At 40.7% G+C, this 22,273-nt stretch overlaps 1 protein-coding gene across 4 annotated transcripts in view; it reads left to right on the top strand.

Moving 5' to 3' along the window:
- The window catches only part of lrmda (leucine rich melanocyte differentiation associated), a 270,027-nt gene that overhangs the window by 163,909 nt on the left and 83,845 nt on the right, over positions 1-22,273 (top strand). For all 4 annotated transcript variants that reach the window (XM_089012356.1, XM_089012355.1, XM_089012353.1 and 1 more), the window contains one exon: positions 20,250-20,376. In XM_089012356.1, the coding sequence (XP_088868482.1) occupies positions 20,250-20,376 (127 nt within the window). The remainder of the gene's footprint in view (positions 1-20,249; positions 20,377-22,273) is intronic.

Genomic DNA, 22,273 nt, shown 5'->3' with positions numbered 1-22,273 from the left:
TGGATAGATGGATAATTTCATTACTGCATTGCCTTCATGGTAAGCTGACAAGAAATGTGTAAATAATATGCAATTCAAAGAATTATTTGATATATCCTACGTCCTATTTCGCGACACTCACTTTGTGAACTTAGAAGACATTTTCTTGTGTCACGTTCTCTCTCCATTTCTCACCGATTTGTCATCCGATTTCTTGACTTTTTAGACCTTTGTAGTTAAAACTTGATTGACGTGGTATGACAGAGGTCTTCCCCCTTTCAGAAGGGCGTTCATTCTTGAGAAAATGTTTCATTAAAGGGACATTTTTTTTTCTGGTGTGAACTATGATTTGGACAATCATGACCTATCCGTGTGTTTATTTTTCTTTTGTGCATACTTACAAAGCAGTCGGGGGCCTCTTTTGGTGGGGAGTGACACTTTTGGTTCAAACAAGCTTTTAGAGAAGGTCCAGTCCCACTCACTGTTAAGCCTGCTGGACATCAGGCTTTGTCCCCACTTAGAGACTCCTTATCAGTCGCCTGATGCGCTTGTCCCCTCACGTCTTCCTCTTGTGTTCCAGTTTGGCCAATTGGATGGCCTAAGTGCCCAAATTGAGCCATTTTGTCTCACTCTCAAACAAATGTGTGTGTGTGTGTTTTCTTTCACACACGCACTTCTTGTCTCGCTTCCACGTTGGCCTTGCTCAGTGTAGTTTGTCACTGCCTTTCTCGGTTCTCAAGTGTGAGGCGCTAGCCTTGTGAGGGGTCAGTGTTTCCACTCCAGCAGTGTCAACTTCACTCTGCGGCGATTTGCTGTGAAATGTGTGCCATGGCATGGTGGAACGGGGGGCTGTAGGTCAAAGCCCCCGGTAATTGATGTTGCTTATTCATCTGCTTTTTTTTCTTCTTGTCCATGCTCGCCGTGGCACAGCATCGTTGTTTTGTCCGTCAAAAATGTTTGAAGCTTTAGTGGAGGTCTTAGGGCCCTGAGAAGCATCCCCCCACTGCACCTTGCCTGTGTCCCAACCTAGCGGGGGGGCTCCATGCCGGGGACACATGCACAAAGAGGGCTGGCCTTGCAGCACAAGGGCCGGAGGACATCTCATAGCGTGACACTGAGCTCCGGGAGGGGGGACACACAATGGCGAAGGCACAAAGGAGGCCCCTCTCAAGACAGGACTCTGAGGACATCTAGAATGATAAGCAGGGTAGCTCTCACTGTAATTAGCCACGGAGCCAGCCTGACCAATTGTCTCATGAGCTTAGCCGACTATCAGTAAACAGTTGGAAGCAAGAAAGAAGGGGAAAGAGTGTAATTGGCAACGCCGGCAAATTGAAAGTGATGCAGCAATGCCGTTGAAGAAACGCGGCTCTGGACAAACGCCGGTTCGACGGGAAAGCCGACATCCTACCGACACTTCTTCTTCCCCTGAGCCGAAAATCAGGAAGGACCCGTCTACTTGTTTAGCCGCATTAGGCAGAGAACATAACGGCGGAGCTGTGCTGAATCGGGAACCCTCTGGCATGTCAGCCGGCTGCCTGGGTGGCATGTCCTCCGGGGCCTTTTGAAGAGGGCCGATTTAGAGAAGAGATTTGGATCATTACACAAGAAAGAACACTTCATAAGTACCGAAGTGAGTTGGAGAAATGACGGTTAATGATGTTGACAGCAAATCACCTCTGCTGAATTACAGAGAGATTTGACTCAACTTGCCTTATTTAATGAGCCTCACTCCACAAAGGTAATGGGCCAGCGGTAAAACAGAGGAAGGCGGGTGGAGCGGGAGGTTTTTATAATCCCACCCCCAACCCCCACACCCCTCCATTCCCCCACAAGGGACTTCAATGCTCCCGTGGTTGCACTCAGCAGGTTGGCACATACCTGCCTTTAAACTGTCATGTCAGGGGAATGCTGAGGTAGAAAGGTCATGCTTAATATAGAGACTGCACACTTGTTTGAGCCGCGCGTCACCCATTTAGGCAAACTATATATATATATATATATATATATATATATATATATATATATATATATATATATATATATATACACACACACACCGGAGTATCAGGCGCAGCCCCAATGATTGGTGTATTTTCAAACTTTTTCCATATATATAAGGTGCAGCGGAGTATACGGTGCACCTTCAATGAATGTAAGTTTTCCAAGTATAATTTATAAATATATAAAATTTTCCGAATATAAGGCCCACCACATTATAAAGCGCTAGAGGAGAGCCTGGAGTAACGCACTACTTCTCCTAAAGTACCACCTATTGTGGCTCAATATTACTTCACATATAAGTATGTGAAGTAATATGTATATTATTGAATCTTATGCGTGTGTGTGTGTGTGTGTGTGTGTGTGTGTGTGTGTGTGTGTGTGTGTGTGTGTGTGTGTGTGTGTGTGTGTGTGTGCGCGCGCGTGCGTGTGTGCGTGTGGGTCAATAATCTTTACACAATCAAAAGACAACTTTCCATCTTATCTGCATTTGAGTGTTGTCCGCTTTGATCAAAGTAGCTTATATCCACAAGAGGACATTGATTTCATCGTACAGCTCATTTGCTATTTCTAATCATGCATGTTTATGTGCAACATTTTGACAAAAAGCTTAACTGACAGCGTGACGGTTGATTTGCGGCTGTTTTTTCCTCCCTCTTCTGCCTCCTCCCTTTACATTTATTTGACTGTCAGGCCATCAAAGCGACAATTCTGTCTCCATCTTTGAGCGCCTCTCGCTGAATGATGAACACGCACGCTCTTAACCCATGTATCACGTGCCAATTATGCATTGACAGAGATGTTGCGGAATGTAACATTTAAATCAAAACGATGACTTTCCATTTCAAATTCACTCCGCGAGCTGACATGTTCTATTTTGTAGCGGCCTGCCAGGGAAGTAAGACAATATAAAAACAAAAGGAACTATCTTAAAGGTCAGATCAATAACTTTGAGGCTTTTATTTTCTCATTTCAACACTTACATGTCAATCACGGAGTCTATTATTAGTCCTACTTAAGCTATTACATGCCCCTACAGTTGCTCAACTCTAAGATTTCATTTTGTGAAGACGATTACAGTTGAACCCTCAAACGTCAAAGGCTGATATGTCAAAACGTCTTTTCATAATTGGACACATTCGGTTCATTGAAGACTCTAAATTGTACATTTAGGTGTGCGTGTGTTTTTTTTGCAGGACTCCAGAACAGCCATGACTTTCTGTTCAACTTACTATTTATGCTTTTTCCCTTTTGTTATGACAACGAAAACAAATTAAATATGTGTGACGATAACGGTAGAACCGAAAGTGGAACTTGATTTCATATAGCTAAATATCTGGCTCTTCAGGACAGATTAGACCAGTGTGTCAGAATTATTTTCTATTTTACCTCTACTAGCAAGAAGAAAACAATTTGATCCAGAATGCACACTGCCACAACTATGAATAGTATCCTGTGTCGATTAAATTGGGATAAATATCCCTCTGCATAACAATGTTTCCTTATTAACATTAAAAGCAAATATGTAGTATATTCTATGCAGCCCCACTAGTCTAAACATTATTTTGCTGTAAATGACCCCCACCCCCTGTGATATATGGCTGGATTTTGCCGTGTGATTAGGTTAGATTACAATAGATTAGATTAGATTAGATTAACCTTTATAAACTTTTTGTTTTTGATATCAAGATGGTGCCACAAGAGTGGCTGCCTTTATAGCATGTTGCGTTAAATGTTCAAATGAAATAACATAGGATGTTTTTAGCATGTCTATGTCTATATCTAACTAATTCTAACACAACACCTCCTGTATTTTGTTTTTGCTGCTGTTAAATGTACAATTTTCCACTTTGAGACAAATAAAGGCTCATCTAATCTAACCGAACCTAATCTAATCTAATCTAATCTAATAATTCATGTTCAATAAGAATGCAATGTTGATTTGAAGTACTGCATAGAATCCTATTGTAAAGGTAAATTCAGAGTTGACTTTCCCTCTGTCACGATTTGGTTGGCAACCAACATGTGACGCTCTCGGCCCTGCCGGCACCTGCACCGGTGTTGGTCGTTCCAATCCGTGGCAGACTGTCATGTTCTGGTTGGCGACCAATGGATAGCGCCGGCGGCCCCACCCTCAGTTGCACAGGTGTTGGTCGTCCTCATCAGTGGCAGTTAAAAGGACTCCCAGCAAGACCATTCGGGGTCGGGTCATTGCATTGTACTGTGTATGTGTTTGCTTCACCCTGTCAGGTTTGTTTCATTTTGGCAGATTTTTACTCCTGGTTTTCTTTGATACTTTGTACCTTTCTGTTCAGATGACATTGATGGTTTAGATTTTGTTCCTGCTGACTTTATTTTAATACAATTTGTCAAATACATTCTGCTGCTCCCTCATGCCTGCTTTTTTGGGATCCACAGCCACCATCACCACCTCGCAAACCGTGACACTCTCAAAGGGGAACTCCAAAGAAAGAAATATCGAATATCGACTAATTAAAAAAAAATAGATATATTTTTTAGTCTGTAGCAGCAAATATTTGAAATGGGCGCCACTGCCACCTACTGTAGTGGGTGTACAATTACCTTATATTGAAGTAGAGGGGGGACGCAGGGGAGAAATATTCCCCAGGGTAGCACACGGCCGCCACACAATTGAAGAAAGGACGGGATTAGAGTTTCAAGATTAGAACAACAGTGCGTGTTCCATTCCACTGCGCTGAGACGTGTTGCATTAATTGGCACAGATGCGTGTCTCATTATCGTGTCGGCGCTTGGCCTCCTTGTTGATATTATGAAATTATCTTTTGGAAACGTTGTGAAACATGATTACTGTTTTTATTGTCATTTTGACGCTTCTCTCTGTCTTTACCTGACACTCGGCAAGCCTCTTAATAATAATGTAGAAGAGGCAGCTAATTACGCTACTGTAATGATGAAAAGCAAAAGTGAGCCTGTAGGAAGAAAAAAAAGAGCGGCTCTCTTTTGATGACCAAAAAGTGGAAAGTCACCACGAATTTGAAACATTTGTTATAATTACGCAAATCATGATGCAAGATGCGCGTCTCCAAAATGTTGTCTCCGGCGAACTAAATTCCTTATCTTGTTAATTACCCCAGTGTTCAAAAGACCCCCGCCTCCCTCCCTGTGCTGAGAGGTTCCAATTACAGGCCCCACCTGTTCTGTTTGCGGGATTTGAATTTGTTACACGTGTCAGCGTTGTGTTATCCAGCAGAGTGCAGGTTTGTCAGGGGGAGGGACCACTCACTGGGCCAATGCATCCTGTTGGCGGGGATGAGCATTCCGAGAGACTCGAAGAGCATGTAGATGGATGTTGTGATGGGAGTAGTGGGGGGGGGGGGTCAAGAGAAACTTTTTAATTAGCACTAATTACCTTTGCAAGGAAACGTCAAGGCTTGAAAGGATTTATGTCAGCGAGTGGTAGATCAAAGTCTGCAATGCTGCGCATTTTAATGGAAACACCAGGGGGCTAATAGGGAGCTGTTTTTGTTTGTGAGGCGAGAGGGGCTGTGTTTTCTAGAACGAGAGGCATACCGGGTGGTCGTCTTCCTCCACTTGTGCTGTCGAGCGATCACACGTCACGTCCTGTTTCGTTCTGACAATCTCAACTCATATGACGTTTAATGCTGGTTAATGAATCACAGCATAACATAGACACCACACAAATTGTGCCCCGGAGAAGTAGAACGAGATGACATCCAAGCAATGTAATTGCTTTGTAAGTTAAGGGCAATTCCGTGGCATTATTGCCACATCATTGCTTTGCCATCAAACCTGTCTTTTTACAAGCGATAGCATATATATAACAAAATATTGTTCATTTTACACCATTCACTTCTGTTTTTTGTATGTCGTCTTCTTATGACAATATGTCTGTTTTAATATTACATCATCATTTTAATAAAAAATGTGTACATTTTTATTGAACAAACTACAACGTATAAACTTCACCCATCTCTCACTCCTCACACCACTGCTATCCTCGTTCATAGTCTTGTCACCTCCCGGATTGACTATTGCAATCACTTGTCTTTGGTGTCCCTCAGAAACTTCTTCACAAACTTCAACTCGTCCAGAAAACTTCAGCCCGGATCTTCACCAGAACCTCATCCTTTCACCACATCACCCCCGTCCTCCAAGAGCTCCACTGGCTCCCGGTCAAATATAGAATCAACTTTAAAATTCTTCTTTATACATTTAAAGCTATCCATAACCTTGCATCCCCCAATACCTATCTGACCTTCTTCAAATTTCTATTCCCTCTCGTTCCTTCAGATCCGCTTTCTCCCTCCGCCTCTGTGTGCCCCCACCTGCCTGTCTCAGCACAATGGGTGACAGAGCCTTCAGCTGCTCTGCCCCCAAACTTTGGAACTCACTTCCTCCCAACATTCGTAACATCGATTCTCTTCCCACCTTCAAGTCTCATCTCAAAACCCAACGATTTAAAATCGGATTTTCTGTGTATCTCTATCTCTTGTTTCTATTCATAATTGTATTTTATTTATTGCATTCTATTTGTGATTTTATTGTATTTATTATAGTACCTATGCTTGTATGTGACTGTAAAGTGTCCATGAGCGCTTTGAAAGGTGCTTACAATGCAATGTATTATTATTTATTATTACACAGGACATTTGAAAGCAAAGCTAAGAGAATATAAGTAACACAATGCCAACTGAGAAAACTATAATGTAATGGAATTTAGATTTTGTCAAATGTTGCTTTTTGAAGTTTGCTTTTGCTGTCAGGATACTCTTCTTTTCTCATAGGTTCATGATCTCATAGCTGTCAATGATAAATTGAAAAACCTTGTACATGATAGTACAAGCATTAGCCACATATTTTTTGCCCTTTCTGGTAAGGCTTTGACTTCCTTTTTTTTATTTTTTTTTTAAGAAATTTGTTATTTATGACTTGTAAAACTGCCTTTTTAGTGGGGCACTACAACTCTTAGCATTTGTAATTGTTTCTTGTCATAGCAGACCTTTGAACTACTTTTTGATGTTGCTGTTGACTATTATTGGTATTTTTTCGTCACTCTCATCGGTGGGACAATTAATAAAATAAATATTAAAAAATAAATATGTTAATTATTAAAAATAAATAAATAAATATTAGCAGATACAGCACTCCAATGTAAACCCCCCAACAATGCCCCTGAAAGTTTAGTAGTTTTTTTCTCAGTCTCCTTCCTGCATTCATTGATGTCAGTGTGTACACACTCCTCCTCCTTTTTTTTTATGCGTGCGTGTCCATACGTGTGTGTCGGACGCGTCACATCACACTGACAGACATTTCATGGCGGTGGTTTTTAATGCGTGCCTGGACATCACAGTGGCAGGGTCATCCATCAGACTTCAAGACAGCATCGATCATTTGCCGTGAATGGAGCGCGCGGCCAGTGATTATTTGCTATTAGGTGGATGCTGAGGCATACAAATGGCTGGCAGTTGACAGTTGAACTCACTCAGATGTAATGCGGGATGCCCTCCTTCTTTCTGACTCTCTCCCTCTCTCTTCTGTATCTCAGTCTGAAATTGTTGACAGGCGCTGGGGATGAACACTGTAATGACGATCCTTCCGCACAGATAGCATTTTCTATTATTGGCTTATTTTGCTAGCTTGTTAGACCAAAGCATGAGGTGATTTCCCATTGTGTTGCCCTTTAAATCAAGTCATCTCAATTTGAGTGAACGTAATACAATATGCCCTGGGTGATTGAGCCAACGTTAGAAGGCTGAGAGCTTGCTTATTTGTGCACTGAGGCCATCTGTGAACAGACGAACACTTTTCTGGGAGAGAAAAAGCACCAAGGATAGGTTTTCATCCACAGGAGCATTGCATGTCGTGACATCCATCCATTCATTATCTGATCGGGTTATTCTCAAGAAGGTCCCGGATATGTTTGGGCTATCTATGGGCAATTTTACTCAGAATCACACTGTTTGGAGCGCTCAATCAACCTACCATGCATGTTTTGGAGATGTGGGAAGAAATAGAAGAATTTGGTGAAACCCATGCAGGCACGGCGAGAATATATAAACTCTGGATTCCAACCCACAACCTCCGCACAATGAGGCTTACATTTTCACCAATTGACCACTGTGCCGCCATATAGTTACATAAATCAATAATTATATACAGGCAGGATGTGGCCTTGAGACGGAAGTGAATTTGTGTCAAACTCTGATACGACTTTAATTCTATATTATTAATATTTTTGCCCTTGGCTGATAACTTTTAATAATAATAATAATAATAATAATAATAATAATAATAATAATAATATTTAATTTATAAACAACTTTCAAAACTCTCAAGGACACTTTACAGTCACAGGATTTCTGCGGGTGAGTATTAATTTATTTACAACATTATAACCGATGTATGGTTGCCCAAACTACCGACAAACATTGCATTGTATTGCATTCTGACTTGAATCCTGAAATCTCTTCGCTTTTTAATGACAGACATTTTTGTTTATTTTTCACTCTGTTTACATTTTTTTCTGGTAAAATTATGGCTTCTGATGAATTTTCGTGTTGAGGTGTTAGTCCGATAACATTGTTTCTCCCATCGTGTATATTGTGCACGCTATGTGACTTTTATTAGGCAAACTTTTAAAACATAGACCTCCGCCTTTCGTGAGCGCGTCATGAGCAGCAAAGTCGGGCAGATCTTCAGTTTTGCCCCGCCCACCACTGTCTTTTTTCTCTGCTGCATCATCATCAGAGCTTCCAGGGTCGACGTGGGGTCAAGCAAGGCTTATGAGGTTGAACCTGACAAGAATGTCTGTCAAGTTCTTATCCCAGGGCCAGGCTTGATCCCGAGGTCGTTATTAAGACGGGGATTGGAGAAACCCGAGGCCAGGTGATGTTGACCTCATTGCGATGGCTCTGATTTGTTCTGACCCTGGCTCTCACTATGCGTGTGTGCGTGTGTGTGTGTGAGTGTGTGTTGACAGCATCCCATCTGATTCACTGCACTCTCCATCAGTGCTAATGACACAGAGAGAGATCCATCCAACAGAGAGATCCATGGGGCTAGCATAGCAATCAGATGATGGAGGGTCCATATCAGTCAACCGCACACACTCGTTCGCGATTCAACGCTCATTTTAAATAATGATTACGCTAAATTACAAGATTAAAAACACATTTTCAAAATTGGAGGCGTATGGTCAATTGTTTACAATCCCAAGTGAAGGGTGGCGCTGCCATGTAATGCAAACGTACTTGCTTTCGAGGGCTATTTCTCTTGCCCAATGGGGCGGCTCAATGTATGCGTGGATGAATGATAACCTCCTTCACTGGCTGTTTGGCGGCACACTTTTACTAGAATTCCACCCGAGTTAGTTTGCTTGCTTGATAATTCGAGTTTGTGTCTCATTTGTGTACGTTTTTAGGGGTGGAAGCAGTTGTCGTTTTTTTGGTTTTGAATTTGCAGTATGCCATTTTGGTTGAGACTTTTATCAGTTTATTGCATTTTTTTTTCATTATTGTAAAATTGTAAATTTGTTTTGAAATTTCCAAACGTTTATAAGTTAATAAAACAATATCATTTTTAAATTTGTGTCGGGAATTGAAAAGCAAGATATACATTCTCAATATTTTTTTCCACTCACATATTTTCACTCTTTCATATATTCATCTTTTAGAAGTGGTGGCCCGGTAACGAGTGGTTAGAACGCCGGCTTCACAATGCAGTGGTCGTTAGTTCAAGACCTGGTCCAGCCTCCCTGTGTGGAGTTTCCATGTTCTCCCCGCGCCCGCATGGGCTCCTCCGGTTTCCTCCCACATTCCAAAAACATGCATGGTAGGCCCAAAGACAGCTGGGATAGGCACCAGCACCCCTGCGACTTAATAAGGATAAAGCAGTCTGGAAAATGGATGGATGGAGTGTGCTCTAATAGAAAGGTTCAGAATGTTTTTAAAATATTTGTAAATGTTTAAAACTTTTTTAATTAATTGTAAATTCTGTAAAATAACATTCTGGATTCTGATCCCAATAGTAAAACTGCTTCCAAATGTGTTCCTCCCACTCAGCCAACCTACATGGCCGTATACTAACCGTGAAGCAACAAACAGCCAAATTCCTTGACATCTTTGTCAACAAAGAACTTTTCAAGTTACATTTTACAGATTTGTCCTTGCTTGAATTCACTCGGCAGGAGAGTCATATTTTGTTTTTGCAAATGATGCAACCTCGTGCAAAGTTCAATCCGACATGCCGCTTCCAATTGACAGCTGCGTCTTTATGCGTTTTTGGCTATCAGGAGTGAGCACGGCGCAATAGTCAGAGCCGATTAAGAGTGAAACCACATAAAGAGAATGGCTGCCGGCGTCTCGTGTACTCTAAATGATTTGCATTGCCATTAATAGTCATTTGCAGCTGCCTACAGTAAGAAAGAGATGTGTAATCCCCTTGCCACGTGTGAAGTGACACGCATTCACGAGGAGAGGTGATGTCCTGGATGTGTGATCTTTAAATGACTGCCACCTGAGGCCTGGCACTGCAATGAAGGAGGAGTGCCACACTGAGAAATCTCCGGGTGAGAAAGTGAGAGCCGTGTGGCAGGGGGGAGATGGGTGTCTGATATGGCGCTTCTAATTCACCTTTGCCATCGGCGATGCGTATACAGAGAGGCGGAAAAGGCCGGCGGGAAGAGACCTTAGTGGATTCGTGTGTAGGTGGTAGATGTATTTTTTTGGGAAGGTTTGAGGGGTTGCCTTGAATTCATTAGCTTAACAGATGTCATTTGGTTTTGTTTAATCCCAAAATGTGTTTTAAAGTCTGTATTTTTAGTATATTTCAATGTCTATTGGTTATTTTTGGTGTGGATTTGAGTGTGGAGATATAGCAATGAATGTTGGTAGATTCATGCAAAAACCTGCATTTGGGGAGGAGTCATTATGATGCCCAATTTGCAGTACAGTATTTGCTTTTGTTCATTCACCTCCATTTTTGCATGCCCATGTGATTTTATGACTGTCAGTTATAGTGAAACAGGGACGGACCTATCCCATAAATAGGGAATTATTAATGCTGATTTATAAGAATAGTTTTGTATTGGTTAGAAATGGTACATGATGGCAACAAAGCAATTTTTTTTCAGTGGAATCTCTTCAATTTACTGCACCATAGTTCTTTAGCCGTAACAAATCAATACATGTATTCCTCTTTCCTGAGGAAAAAAAAGCAAATTGGTGATTATTTCAGTGAATAACAAAAGATACATTTCAAAAGAAATATGATACTCCCCTATAATGAATCGTACGTGTGCGAAAACACCCCCCCCCCAGTTTGAAACAATCTTCTTGCATTAAAGTCATTCCCTTTTTCCCTCGACAGCGAAAAGTCGCATAATACAAAATCATTTTCTGCACTTTTCCCTTATAATGACGTTCACTAAAACAAAAACAAGCCTAGTGCAAAAGTCTAATCCAACCTCAGCCTGCCACAGAGACTCCTACTGCTTAGCTAGGAATGACCACTACATTCTTTTACGCATGCGTAGTAGTACAGGAAGTGAATTTATTAAATAAAGCACATAAAAAAATCATAATGATAATTTAGTTCCCCCCTATGAATATATATCAACTATTTCAGGCTGAATTGCTCTCCATTCTGGCTGGCCATTTTCAACTCTTTATTAAGTTTATTAAAGGCCGCCGCGTTCCGCTTTGCCCAAGTCTCCCCCCCCCCCAACTCCCGTCTCCCCATTCATTACGCTACCTTATCCTGGCAGGCAATCTGAAGTGTGCTCTGAAGAGTCCATTTTGCACATATGAAGGCCATGGTGGCACCGCTATTGGTCAATTCATCAAACGTTTATCTGTTGCCCTCTGAACGGGACCTCGGTTTTTGCTGTCAGTCTTGAGTGGTGGCCTCTCTGTTGGAGCGAATATTTCAATGCATTTCTGCACACTCTTCGTCTTTTCATACTGTATGGGAGGTGCGAACAGATGCGCTCCCCTGTGAATATCAAAAGCGTAAAAGCTAACGTTGGCATATGTGTTTGTTTAAGGTAAACCTCAAATGATTAAATGGTTTAATCAAAGAGCAACCTCAAGTACTTTACATTATCTATGTTAGACAAATCATAATAATTTCTTGAAATATTTCAAAGCATATATAGTGATAGATAAAATATGTTATGCTCCCATAGATAACCCAAACTGTGTTCGAGGCGAAGCTATGTGGTGACTCTCTGGCCCCTCTCAAAATTATGTTACCTGACGTTCCTGCCATTTTAACACAGAGGCAAGATTCTTCACCATAGTATCCACAGTAAAGCTTCTCGTTTACGATGGTTGTTACAAGAACGCAAATCTCTGCACAGGTGTGACCCTGGCCACCCCAATAAAAACAAATCTGGCTAAGCCCCTGATTAGCGTGAGTTTCCCTTCGTGTGTATGGTGGGTGTGTGTGTATGTGTTTGTATTTTTCTGATTTTAAATCAATCCATCATATGAAATGTTCCAAAGGTATACAATCCTAAGAATGCTAATGCTAGTGATCTTATGTGTGTATGCTTGAGCAATAATAATAATAATAATAATAATAATAATAATAATAATAATAATAATACATTTAATTTCTAAGCGCCTTTCAAAGCCCTCAATGAGCCACTATTTGACATATAAAAAGAATGAATTGTAGATTGATGAAAGAAACCACCAAAAAGTGGTGGTTGAGTAGTATAAAACTGCTGGAGTTAGAGTCCAGACACTGTTTCATTTGGTACTTTTCACCCAGAATAGTGACATTGGTAAATGACAGCTTAGATGGCCAGTGTGAAAGTGAACATGTTGTACCGCTCAATGTAGCCCTTCACGCAAAAAAGGTCACATATGATTCCTTTTGGCAGGAGGCATGAGAAAAAAGTCAAGTTCAAACATGTAAACGAGCTAAAGCTGCCTGCCGCCATTTTTACCGCCGCCGTGCCTGACACGACGGCGCACAGAGCCGCAACATTGGCAGCCGTGACTGACATTTCAGCCAATAACGGTCGAGGGTTTTCTTGGTGCGCTTGTCAGCGGCGGTTTATCAATCACTATGTCTGCGTTAGCATCCGTCCAATCGATCGGCCGCTCGATGGCTGCACTGTCCTTGTCTACTTTATCATCATCATCTTCACCCTGCCGCCGCGCTGACATTTTGTTCCGGGTGAATATTTCTATTGTTGTTGCCGGTATGCTTTCAGTAGAGGATTATGCACACAGTGCACACGTGATATATGAGGCTGAGTTCTACGTGCAAAGTGCTGGTCGTTAGCGTAACGGATTAGCTGTGATCGTCAGGCGAATGATAATTACCTTAACAAGAAAATGATTCATCACCTCCCATCGTTAAAGGCAAAAAGCAATAACAGCACTATACATATAAATCCAATTACTTAGCATATTCAATGAATACTATCATTATTATTACTCAGGTTTTTTGTTAATTAGCCTCCAATTCAATGAAACCCAACATATGAGCTGTATCAAAAGATGACATTCGTTTTGAGAGGTGCTAAACTGTATTCATGTTGAGGGTTCGACTCGTTGTACTTGTTTGCTCCACTAGCTACAAGCTAGTTAAGTCGTTCACTGCCAGACGTGCAAAAATGTTTCCACTTGTGTTTTTGTCATTGTCACTCAAATTCCAGGCCCCACAAAATATTGAGTTTTAGGGCGACATAAACATTCAGTACAGCGTTAGAAACAGTCGACCCCCTTCTTTCTTTTGAAAAAAAGGTTAATTCCTAAATTATATAGGTCTGGAGTTATATGAGCTTGAAATGAGGGCAGCTGTCCAAAATACAATGCAATACATAGATATTGGTTTAACGCTTGAACAACAGCTGAAGCTGGAACCAAATGCTGCCCCTTGTGAAAAAGAAAAAAAACATTGCCAGAGGCCAAGTCATGCGCTCTACAGGCACCCAAGCATGAAAAAACAAAACCAGAACAAATTCGGGAATAGCACAGTACGTCATATTTTCAGTTCTCAAATGAATTTGTGAATGGCAGTGAATGCGTTAATGTACTGTAGAGGCAGTGCAAACTATGTGTTGTTTTATGGTTTTTGAACATTTTTACGTGAAACCATCTATTCATCCATTTTCCAATCTGCTTTATCTTCACAAGGGTCGCAGAGGGTGTGGGAGCATGTCCCATCCATCTTTGGGCCGTTGGTGTGGAACACCCTGAAACGGTTTCCAGCCAATCGCAGGGCACACAGAAACAAATATGTACTCACACTCACAGCTAAGGACAAACTTGGAGTGTTCAATCAGCGGAGAAAACCCACACAGGCCCACAAAGAACATGCAAACTCCACACAGGGTGGCCGAAGCTGGAACTGAACTCATGACCTCTGCACTGTGCGGTCAATACCACTGGCCAATATGACTAAACTGATATATGTTGTCTCCATCCTCTTATTTTTACGCTTATTGTCAACATAGTGGGAAGCTTGGGGGCCTCTTTGTTAATACTCAAAGTATACAAGGTGGTGTTTCAAATCTCATCGGAGGCCTACGAAGGGTATCCTGACTTTCTCTCATTTTGAACTGTTTGAGCCTTCCTGATATTGCTCTGAGTTCATATATTAGTTATGCTTACATTTGTTATTTTTAATTAAAATGTAGAAAATGGTTCAAGATTATTCAATTGAATAACAAAAAGAAAAAAAAATCCCATTTTTGCTGCAGCGCTTGAACTTTCCACTGTTTCTAAACTGCGTAATAGAACAAGTAAGGGGAGTGAAATTGCAATAATAAAAGCACCATAGGGAAATACCCAGTGAAAGCTGGCAAGCCTTCTAGTGCTTCAATCTCTGTGCTGTAGTTAATGCTGGATGGGACTCAGTGACTGCTCACTCCCCTGGCTGTGAATTTAACTGATTAAATCAGCCAGTGCACACAGCGGCGGTGACATGAAAACAACAATTAATAAGGCTCCCCCGCCCCCCCGTGTCATGCGGCTCCCTTTAACCAAGCAGCTAATAACATAACCCACAGATTGCAGAAGCACACACACACACACACACACACACACACACACACACACACACACACACACACACACACACACACACACACACACACACACACACACACACATTACAGGTGTCAAAAGTCAGGGAGTGGCAAACAAAATCATGTTGATCCAGTTCTGTGCCAAACTACACATTAACACTAATTACACTTGCAGATTAATTGCATATTTTTGAGAACTGCATGTCAAGTCATACACAGTCCTTGCATTGTGCTGTGAAATTCACTTCTACCTCAGAAAAACTACCACTAAGTGACCAATGAGAGGTATAGAAACGAATGAGTGTAATATAAAAATTGACATATTTAATTATATTTTAGGCTCGTAAATTAAATTCTAGCATGCCCCAAATTATCGTTTTGTATAAGGGCCACCCGCAATGAATGGTGTATTTTAAAACTGTTTCCATATATAAGACGCACTGGACAATAAGGCTCCACTTCAATAAAAAAAAAAATGTTTTCAATATATAATACATAAATATAGAGAAGTTTTCCAAACAGAAGACACACCTCATTATAAGGCGCAACGGTACAGGCAGAATTTACGCACTACTTATTCTACAGGGGGAAATTCGTTGGTGGCTCCTGACAGTAGTTGCAAGACCTGTTGTGGCTCAACATTACTTCGCATATAAGTCGTACCTGCGTATAAGGCGCAGGGTCATTTTTTGAAGATTTTTTTTTTAATCATGGCTTTTGGGTGTGCCTTATACACCAAAAAATACAGTATCACTATTGACTAGTTATGATGATTAATAATCATCATTGTTATCTGAGATGGTGTATCACTGTTATTTGGAGAGCAGAATATTTTCCAAGCCGATCAGTTTTCACACTACAAGTCCCAGAAATACCTCAAACAAATTTCATGACTTGATGAAGCTGCATTTTTTGTACTGTATTTTGTTCTCAAAATCTTCTTCCTTTCCTTTCGGCTTTCCCCTTCAGGGGTCGCCACAGCGAATCAATGTCCTCCATCGAATCAGTTTTTGTGCATCCTCTTCTCTCACATTTTTTTTGTATTTTGTTCTCAAAATGCCGTCGCTATATTATGCCTATTTTCTTTAATAGTCCATCTTTGAGCCTCAGTACAGCAGCTTTGAGGATTAAAAAAATGTTTAATTGCAAAAAGTTCAACCTCATGTTATATAAGTAACTCGTCAGACAACCATTTTTTTTACCGTTTATCTGTACGAAGGGATTTATCCAACCAACAGACAGCCAAAACAGGTAGCAGCACATGTCCATTCAACTCGTGCAAAGTACCGTATTTTCCTGTGTATGAGGAGCACCAATAAGCCTTGATTTTCTTCAAAAGATGATCCTGCGCCTTACACACTGGTGCGCCTTATACACCGGAAAATGTGTTATATATTTTTATTTCTACAGTGAGACCTCAACTTACAAACTTAATTGGTTCCCAGACAGAGTGTGTAAGGCGAAAAGTGTGTATCTCAAAAAAAAAAAAATTCCCATAGGAAACCATTAAAATGGGAATAATCCGTTCCCGGGTTTCAATAAAATATACTTTTCAACTAAATAAGCCTTAAAACTACACACAACATCCCTTATTCTATGTATAATAAATGTGTTATTGTATTGTAATGAAAGAAATACACTGCATTGTATCATAAAGTCACTTTATTTACATTTGTGATGGTCATTGATGGCTTGATGGAATGGTGTTGGAGGTCGAAGGTCAAAGGGAATTGCTGTTTGGAAAGAGATGCACATTACATGAGGACTGTAATTAAAGAAATAAACTGTGCTGTAAAATAAAGTTTTATTTACATTTTTGATGGTCGTTTATGGCTTATGCAAGGAGAGTCACCTTCCATAAGGACTGTTGGTAACTTAACCTCTGGTGTGGCTTCTCTTCTTTGGAGACTCCTCATCATTTTTGCTGATTAAAAACCTCTTAATTGACACCTGTTGCTTTCTGACTTGTAAGGTCTTACGAAGCTGAGGCATCACATTATTGTTTATCATGTTGATGATTGTCATAGCCACAGTCTTTTCTGAATGGAACTATTCGGTAAAAGCCTGCACATCATTCCACTTTGCCAACAACCTTTATGAGCTCACTTGATGCTGCAGCCATCTCCTCCTCAGATGTTCTGTTACTGGCTTTAAAATCCTCAATAAGCGCGCAACTTCCAGGTTGGCGCATGGCGATATCGGCGTGAATTAGCCATGCTTTCTCGCATAAAATAGCTTTACACACGCTGTCGACGGATAGCTGCTTTTCGTTAATCCAAATTAACAGAAGTTTTTCAACTTCTTCGATTGCCCGAGGCCGTTGCTTTGAGAGCACGGGAACACCTTTTGCAACAGACGCATGTTGATGGCTTTTCTGTTCCGGAGAATGGTAGCAATGGTTGACTTAGCATAGCTGTGCTCGGTCACTAAATAACACAAACGCACACCTCGTTTGTGTTTTTCAATTATCTCCTTCTCAGCGACTTTGTGTCTTCTTGGGCTGAACATGAGCCTGTGGTGGTTTTTTTTTCGGTCCCATCATAGTAAAATTATCAGCAAAAAGCTCCAAGTAGGCGATCGACGTGTGCATTCATTGAGAGGGGGTTTGGAAAGTAGCGCCGGCTGGAGCGCTGTTCATTCGTGAGCTTCCGCCGAAGATCACTCCGCGAGATCGGAAGGTCGTGTGCTTGATGGACCAGCCGTGGTGGGTGTGCAATATGAAAATAGTGCTTATTATAAGTTCTAATATTCATAAATTTGACGTTTGTAAGATGAAAAGTTCGTAATATAAGGTGTTCGTAAGTTGAGGTCTCACTGTATTTAGTTCTGACATGACTGCATGGTTTTAATACATTTCATGAAATAGTTCTATTTTTATTATCAAACTCATTTTGGTGCTGGATGATTGAGCAGCACTGTATAGCATAAAAAAACAGGTCTGTGTGCACATCCATCATACTTGCGTGTTAGTCAGAAGCGATAAGATCTTGTCAGCCAACAGCAATACCAGCTATAGGTGCTGTCAGTCGCCGCTCTGTGTGTCTGTTTGGGCGCAAAAGTGTATATACGCCTTTTGAAACGAGATTTGTTCATTTCCATGGCAAGTGGTTGCAATTTTTGTTTAGGTTTTTTTTCTTCTCCTTTCTGCTTCAATGTTGCACCCAATTTGTGTACTGGCTTTGCAAGGTGGTGTCTATCCAAAATTGAAAAAGATGGCAGTTGAAGTGGATTTCTGTTGGAATGAAAATATTCAAAGCAGCATACCTACAGACATAACTCACCACGAAGAAATTGCTGGCAGGTTAAAGTCTGGTCTCTCTGAGGCACCGTCGTGCTTTAAAATGTACACGCTTCAAACTTTTGGTTCTCACATCCAATTATTATATAATATTATATATATATATATATATATATATATATATAGTCTCGTTATATCGATATTCTCGGGAGTCTGAAAAAATATCGATATAACCGGACTATCGATACATCCGATCCTGCGGCATGTAACGGATTAGCTTGCGTTCATAGAAATAGTATCGTAATAAGCAGTACTATCGATATAACCGATATCGATATAACGAGATTTTTTATATATATATATATAATTATTAGTGAATTATTAATATAATAATTATCAGCAAAAAGCTCCAAGTAGGCGATCGACGTGTGCATTCAATGAGGGGGTGTGGAAACTAACGCCGGCTGGAGCGCTGTTCGGTCATGTGCTTCCGCCGAAGATCACTCCGCGAGATCCGAAGGTCGTGTGCTTGATGGACCAGCCGTGATATATATATATATATATATATATATATATATATATATTGGTATTTATGTGAATTAAATTTATATATTTTTATATTTACAATTTGTATTTTATTAACTTAACTTCCCTCAGGGATTTTTTATAAGAAATTATCTTGACAATTGGATTGGATTGGATTGGATTTGCCTTTATTAGTCTCACAGTGGAGAAATTTACATTTCACAGCAGCAAAGTGATGAAAGGAATGAAAGTAGAAAAAAGAAATACATGAACTGCTGGAAAGGCAGCCACTCTCGCGGCGCCGTCTTGAAGTCAAAAGAACAAAAAAAAACTAAATAACAAACAATATGACAACACAAAGACGACATGATAAAGCAAAGACACAGAGAGTCATTCATTCTTCAGGACTTGCTGTACCCTCTTTGTGATGACATGAAGCAGTTCTATATGAAAGAGGAAAGGATCAAGGCGTCTTTCAACCAGTGGATCAGGGACATCATGGTGGAACGTGCACGTCGACTACAAGCTAAATGTTGAAAGCAAACACGCATCTGTAGCATCCATTGACGAAAAGAGATTGTCTCACATTCCTGTCCCACATAAATCTGCTTCAATTCCAAGCCGCAACAGTTCAAAAGACGCATCGGCGCTCTGCGCTGACGCTCCTTTCTTCTTATCGCGGCCTCGATGGCTGCAGTTATTGATGTACTTGATGAATAAAAATGTCATTAGGAATGCTCTTTAGATCGCAAAATCTATATGAGAGGTTGCCTGCCTGCGTCTGATTTAAATGCCAATAAAGCTACCTAGGACACGTCCGCACCGTGTTGAAGGATTGGACAGCACACACTGCCATTGTGCTCCTTTTACAGCTTGGACTTTGCACGGTCCTAATATTACCCCTGACAACACCCTTCATCATTTTTATGAGAAGGCTGTGCAAATGCATTCGCTGCTGAGGCCGGGGGTTGCCCCGGTCAAAGGGAAAATCTGCACTGTCTCTTTAAGGTTTTCCAACCTCTGAAGAGAAAAGTTTGCCTTCCATTCCATGTGCGATGGCCAGCGTATTCCGCTTCCTGTGTGAAAATGATGGATGACAAGTTAAATTTGTGTCTGGGGAGTGAAGGTGAACTGTGACAGAGTGATTTGTCTTGGGAATGGAGGGTTGGGGTCAGGCGAAACTGGGCGCCTCAAGGCACAAGACATTGACAAATTCATCCTGCCCGCCGCATTTCTGAAGCCTTTTGTTTTGAATCCTGGCTATTCACAAGTGACCCCCATTCTTCATCCTGCCAGCCTCTGAAGGATGCCTCGCCATGCCAGTGGGAGCTCAGCACCACTAATTCTTGTCATTCACCCCACTCTGCACTGACAGGGCCCGGACGTGCATAAACTCTTTCAGCATGTGAAATATTTATCTCCGACCATAACCCGTCTTTTCCTCTGGCCTTATCATTGCAGGTCCCTGGCAGGCCTCAAAACGTTCACTGAGCTGGAAGAGCTGATTGTCGACAACAATCTGCTTGGGAATGACCTCCAGTTGCCCAGGTTACCCAACCTGCACACCTTGATGCTCAATAAGAACAAAATATCCTTTCAAGAAAATAGACTCTCTCCTTAATGTAAGAAAAAGGAAAAAAAATGCGGACGCCATAATCGTCTCTTGGTTTTGTTGGCTTGAGGGAATGCTTTTAATGGCTTTGTGGGTGCTTGGGTGTGGAGGAGCAGCACTGAAGAGCTGTTTCTGAGCCACAGGGACCTCTAGTGGAGTCTGATTTCAAGTCAGTGACAACGTACGCTACCATCAAAGAGAATGTTGTGGAATCTATCAATAAGGTTACACTGATATCACGTTTTTGTTTTTAAATAACAAACTCTTTTTTTATGATATCCTGGTGCATATGCATGATTATGCTTAAATCTTAGTACATGTTACATTTGGCACCGTTCAATGTTTATGAGTGTGCCAATTAGCATGTAGAGTGTTGAACGCATTGATTCAATCCCCACTTCCAGTTAGGTGTCTCAGAAACCATTGGCATCCTGGGTTGCTTAAATGTAGAATCTTTCGATTGTAATGAACTCTCAATATTTTGACCATTTCGAACGTGAGTTATGATTTTCAAAATGAAATTCTTCATCTCAAAATTTTTGCGAACGTATTTGGCTCCTTTCGAAATAAATAATTAACTATATTTAAGGACCATAACTTTTCTTTTCTCAAATGTGAGTCAAGAAGTATCATTCCATATCGTATTAAAAAAATAACAATAATAATTATAAAATATCAACACTAATGTGCTTTCTATATTTGTAAACTGTAACTCAGCACATTCGCATGGATGACAATTTCATGTTAAAATATCACTGAAATTTAAGTTTGTTCAGGATGGTATTTTCACTATACAAAAACATAAAAGCTTGCTTCTTAGGCAGATATCACAGCCTTTACCTTTATCCCCCCGTTTACAAGTAAAAAACTCAAACATCTGGTAGCAGCAACACGGTAATTCAAGATAATTATACTTTAGTGTTTGCAGGGAATTGATGGGAGGGGGGGTAACAAGTCAAGCACCACCCAAAATTATACACCAGTGATGCTAGTTAAATACATTACTGTGTTCTGAGTCATTTTGAATCCATTCTTGTGGTGCATGCATGAAACCTCATCTGGGTTGCTACTGCGTATAATTTATCAAATGTGCGCTGGGCCGCTCTTGTAGTTTTGTGTCTTCAAAGCTTAAAAAATAGATATATTTATAGCAATATCTTAACTTATTCACTGCCAGATGTGCAAAAATGTGTTCACTCCAGTGCCAGGGTTTTTGTCATTGTCACTCGAATTCCAGAACCCACAGAATATTGAGTTTTAGCACTACAGAAAAACTTATCCTGTGACTGTAAAGTGTCTTTGAGTGTTTTGAAAGGCGCCTATAAATTAAATGTACTGTATTATTAATATTATTATTTAATGCAGTGTAAGAAACCTAAGATTCTCTTATTTCATCAGAAAAATTCCTAAATTACAGTAAAGTCTCGTTATATTGATATCGGATATATCGATAGTCCCGGTTATATCGATACTATTTCTATGCACGCACGGAGAAAATTACATGCAAAAGGGGTCGGATATATCGATAGTCCCGGTTATATCGATATTTTTTCGGACTCCTTGAATATCGATATAACGAGACTTTACTGTATATGGGTCTGGAGTATTATGAGCTTAAAATGAGGGTGGCTGTTCAAAATACAATGCAATCCATACATATTGGTATATGTAGCGCTTTAACAACAGCTGAAGCTGGAACAAAAACGCTAACATGGGAAAAAAAAAGAAATTCTGCCCCCTTGTGGAAAGGAAAAAAACCATTGCCAGAGGCCATGGCCAGCACATTATCGACATCCAAACAAGAAAAAAACAAAACTCGAACAAATTCGGAAATGTCACTCTATGTCATATTTTCAATTTCCAAATAAATTCG

Source organism: Hippocampus bargibanti, linkage group LG13, assembly GCF_051943395.1.
Source record: "Hippocampus bargibanti isolate YZ-2025 linkage group LG13, ASM5194339v1, whole genome shotgun sequence".
NCBI classification, from domain to species: Eukaryota; Metazoa; Chordata; class Actinopteri; order Syngnathiformes; family Syngnathidae; genus Hippocampus; species Hippocampus bargibanti.
Note: the sequence above shows the minus strand (reverse complement) of the source record. Positions and strands in the feature narration are given on the sequence as shown.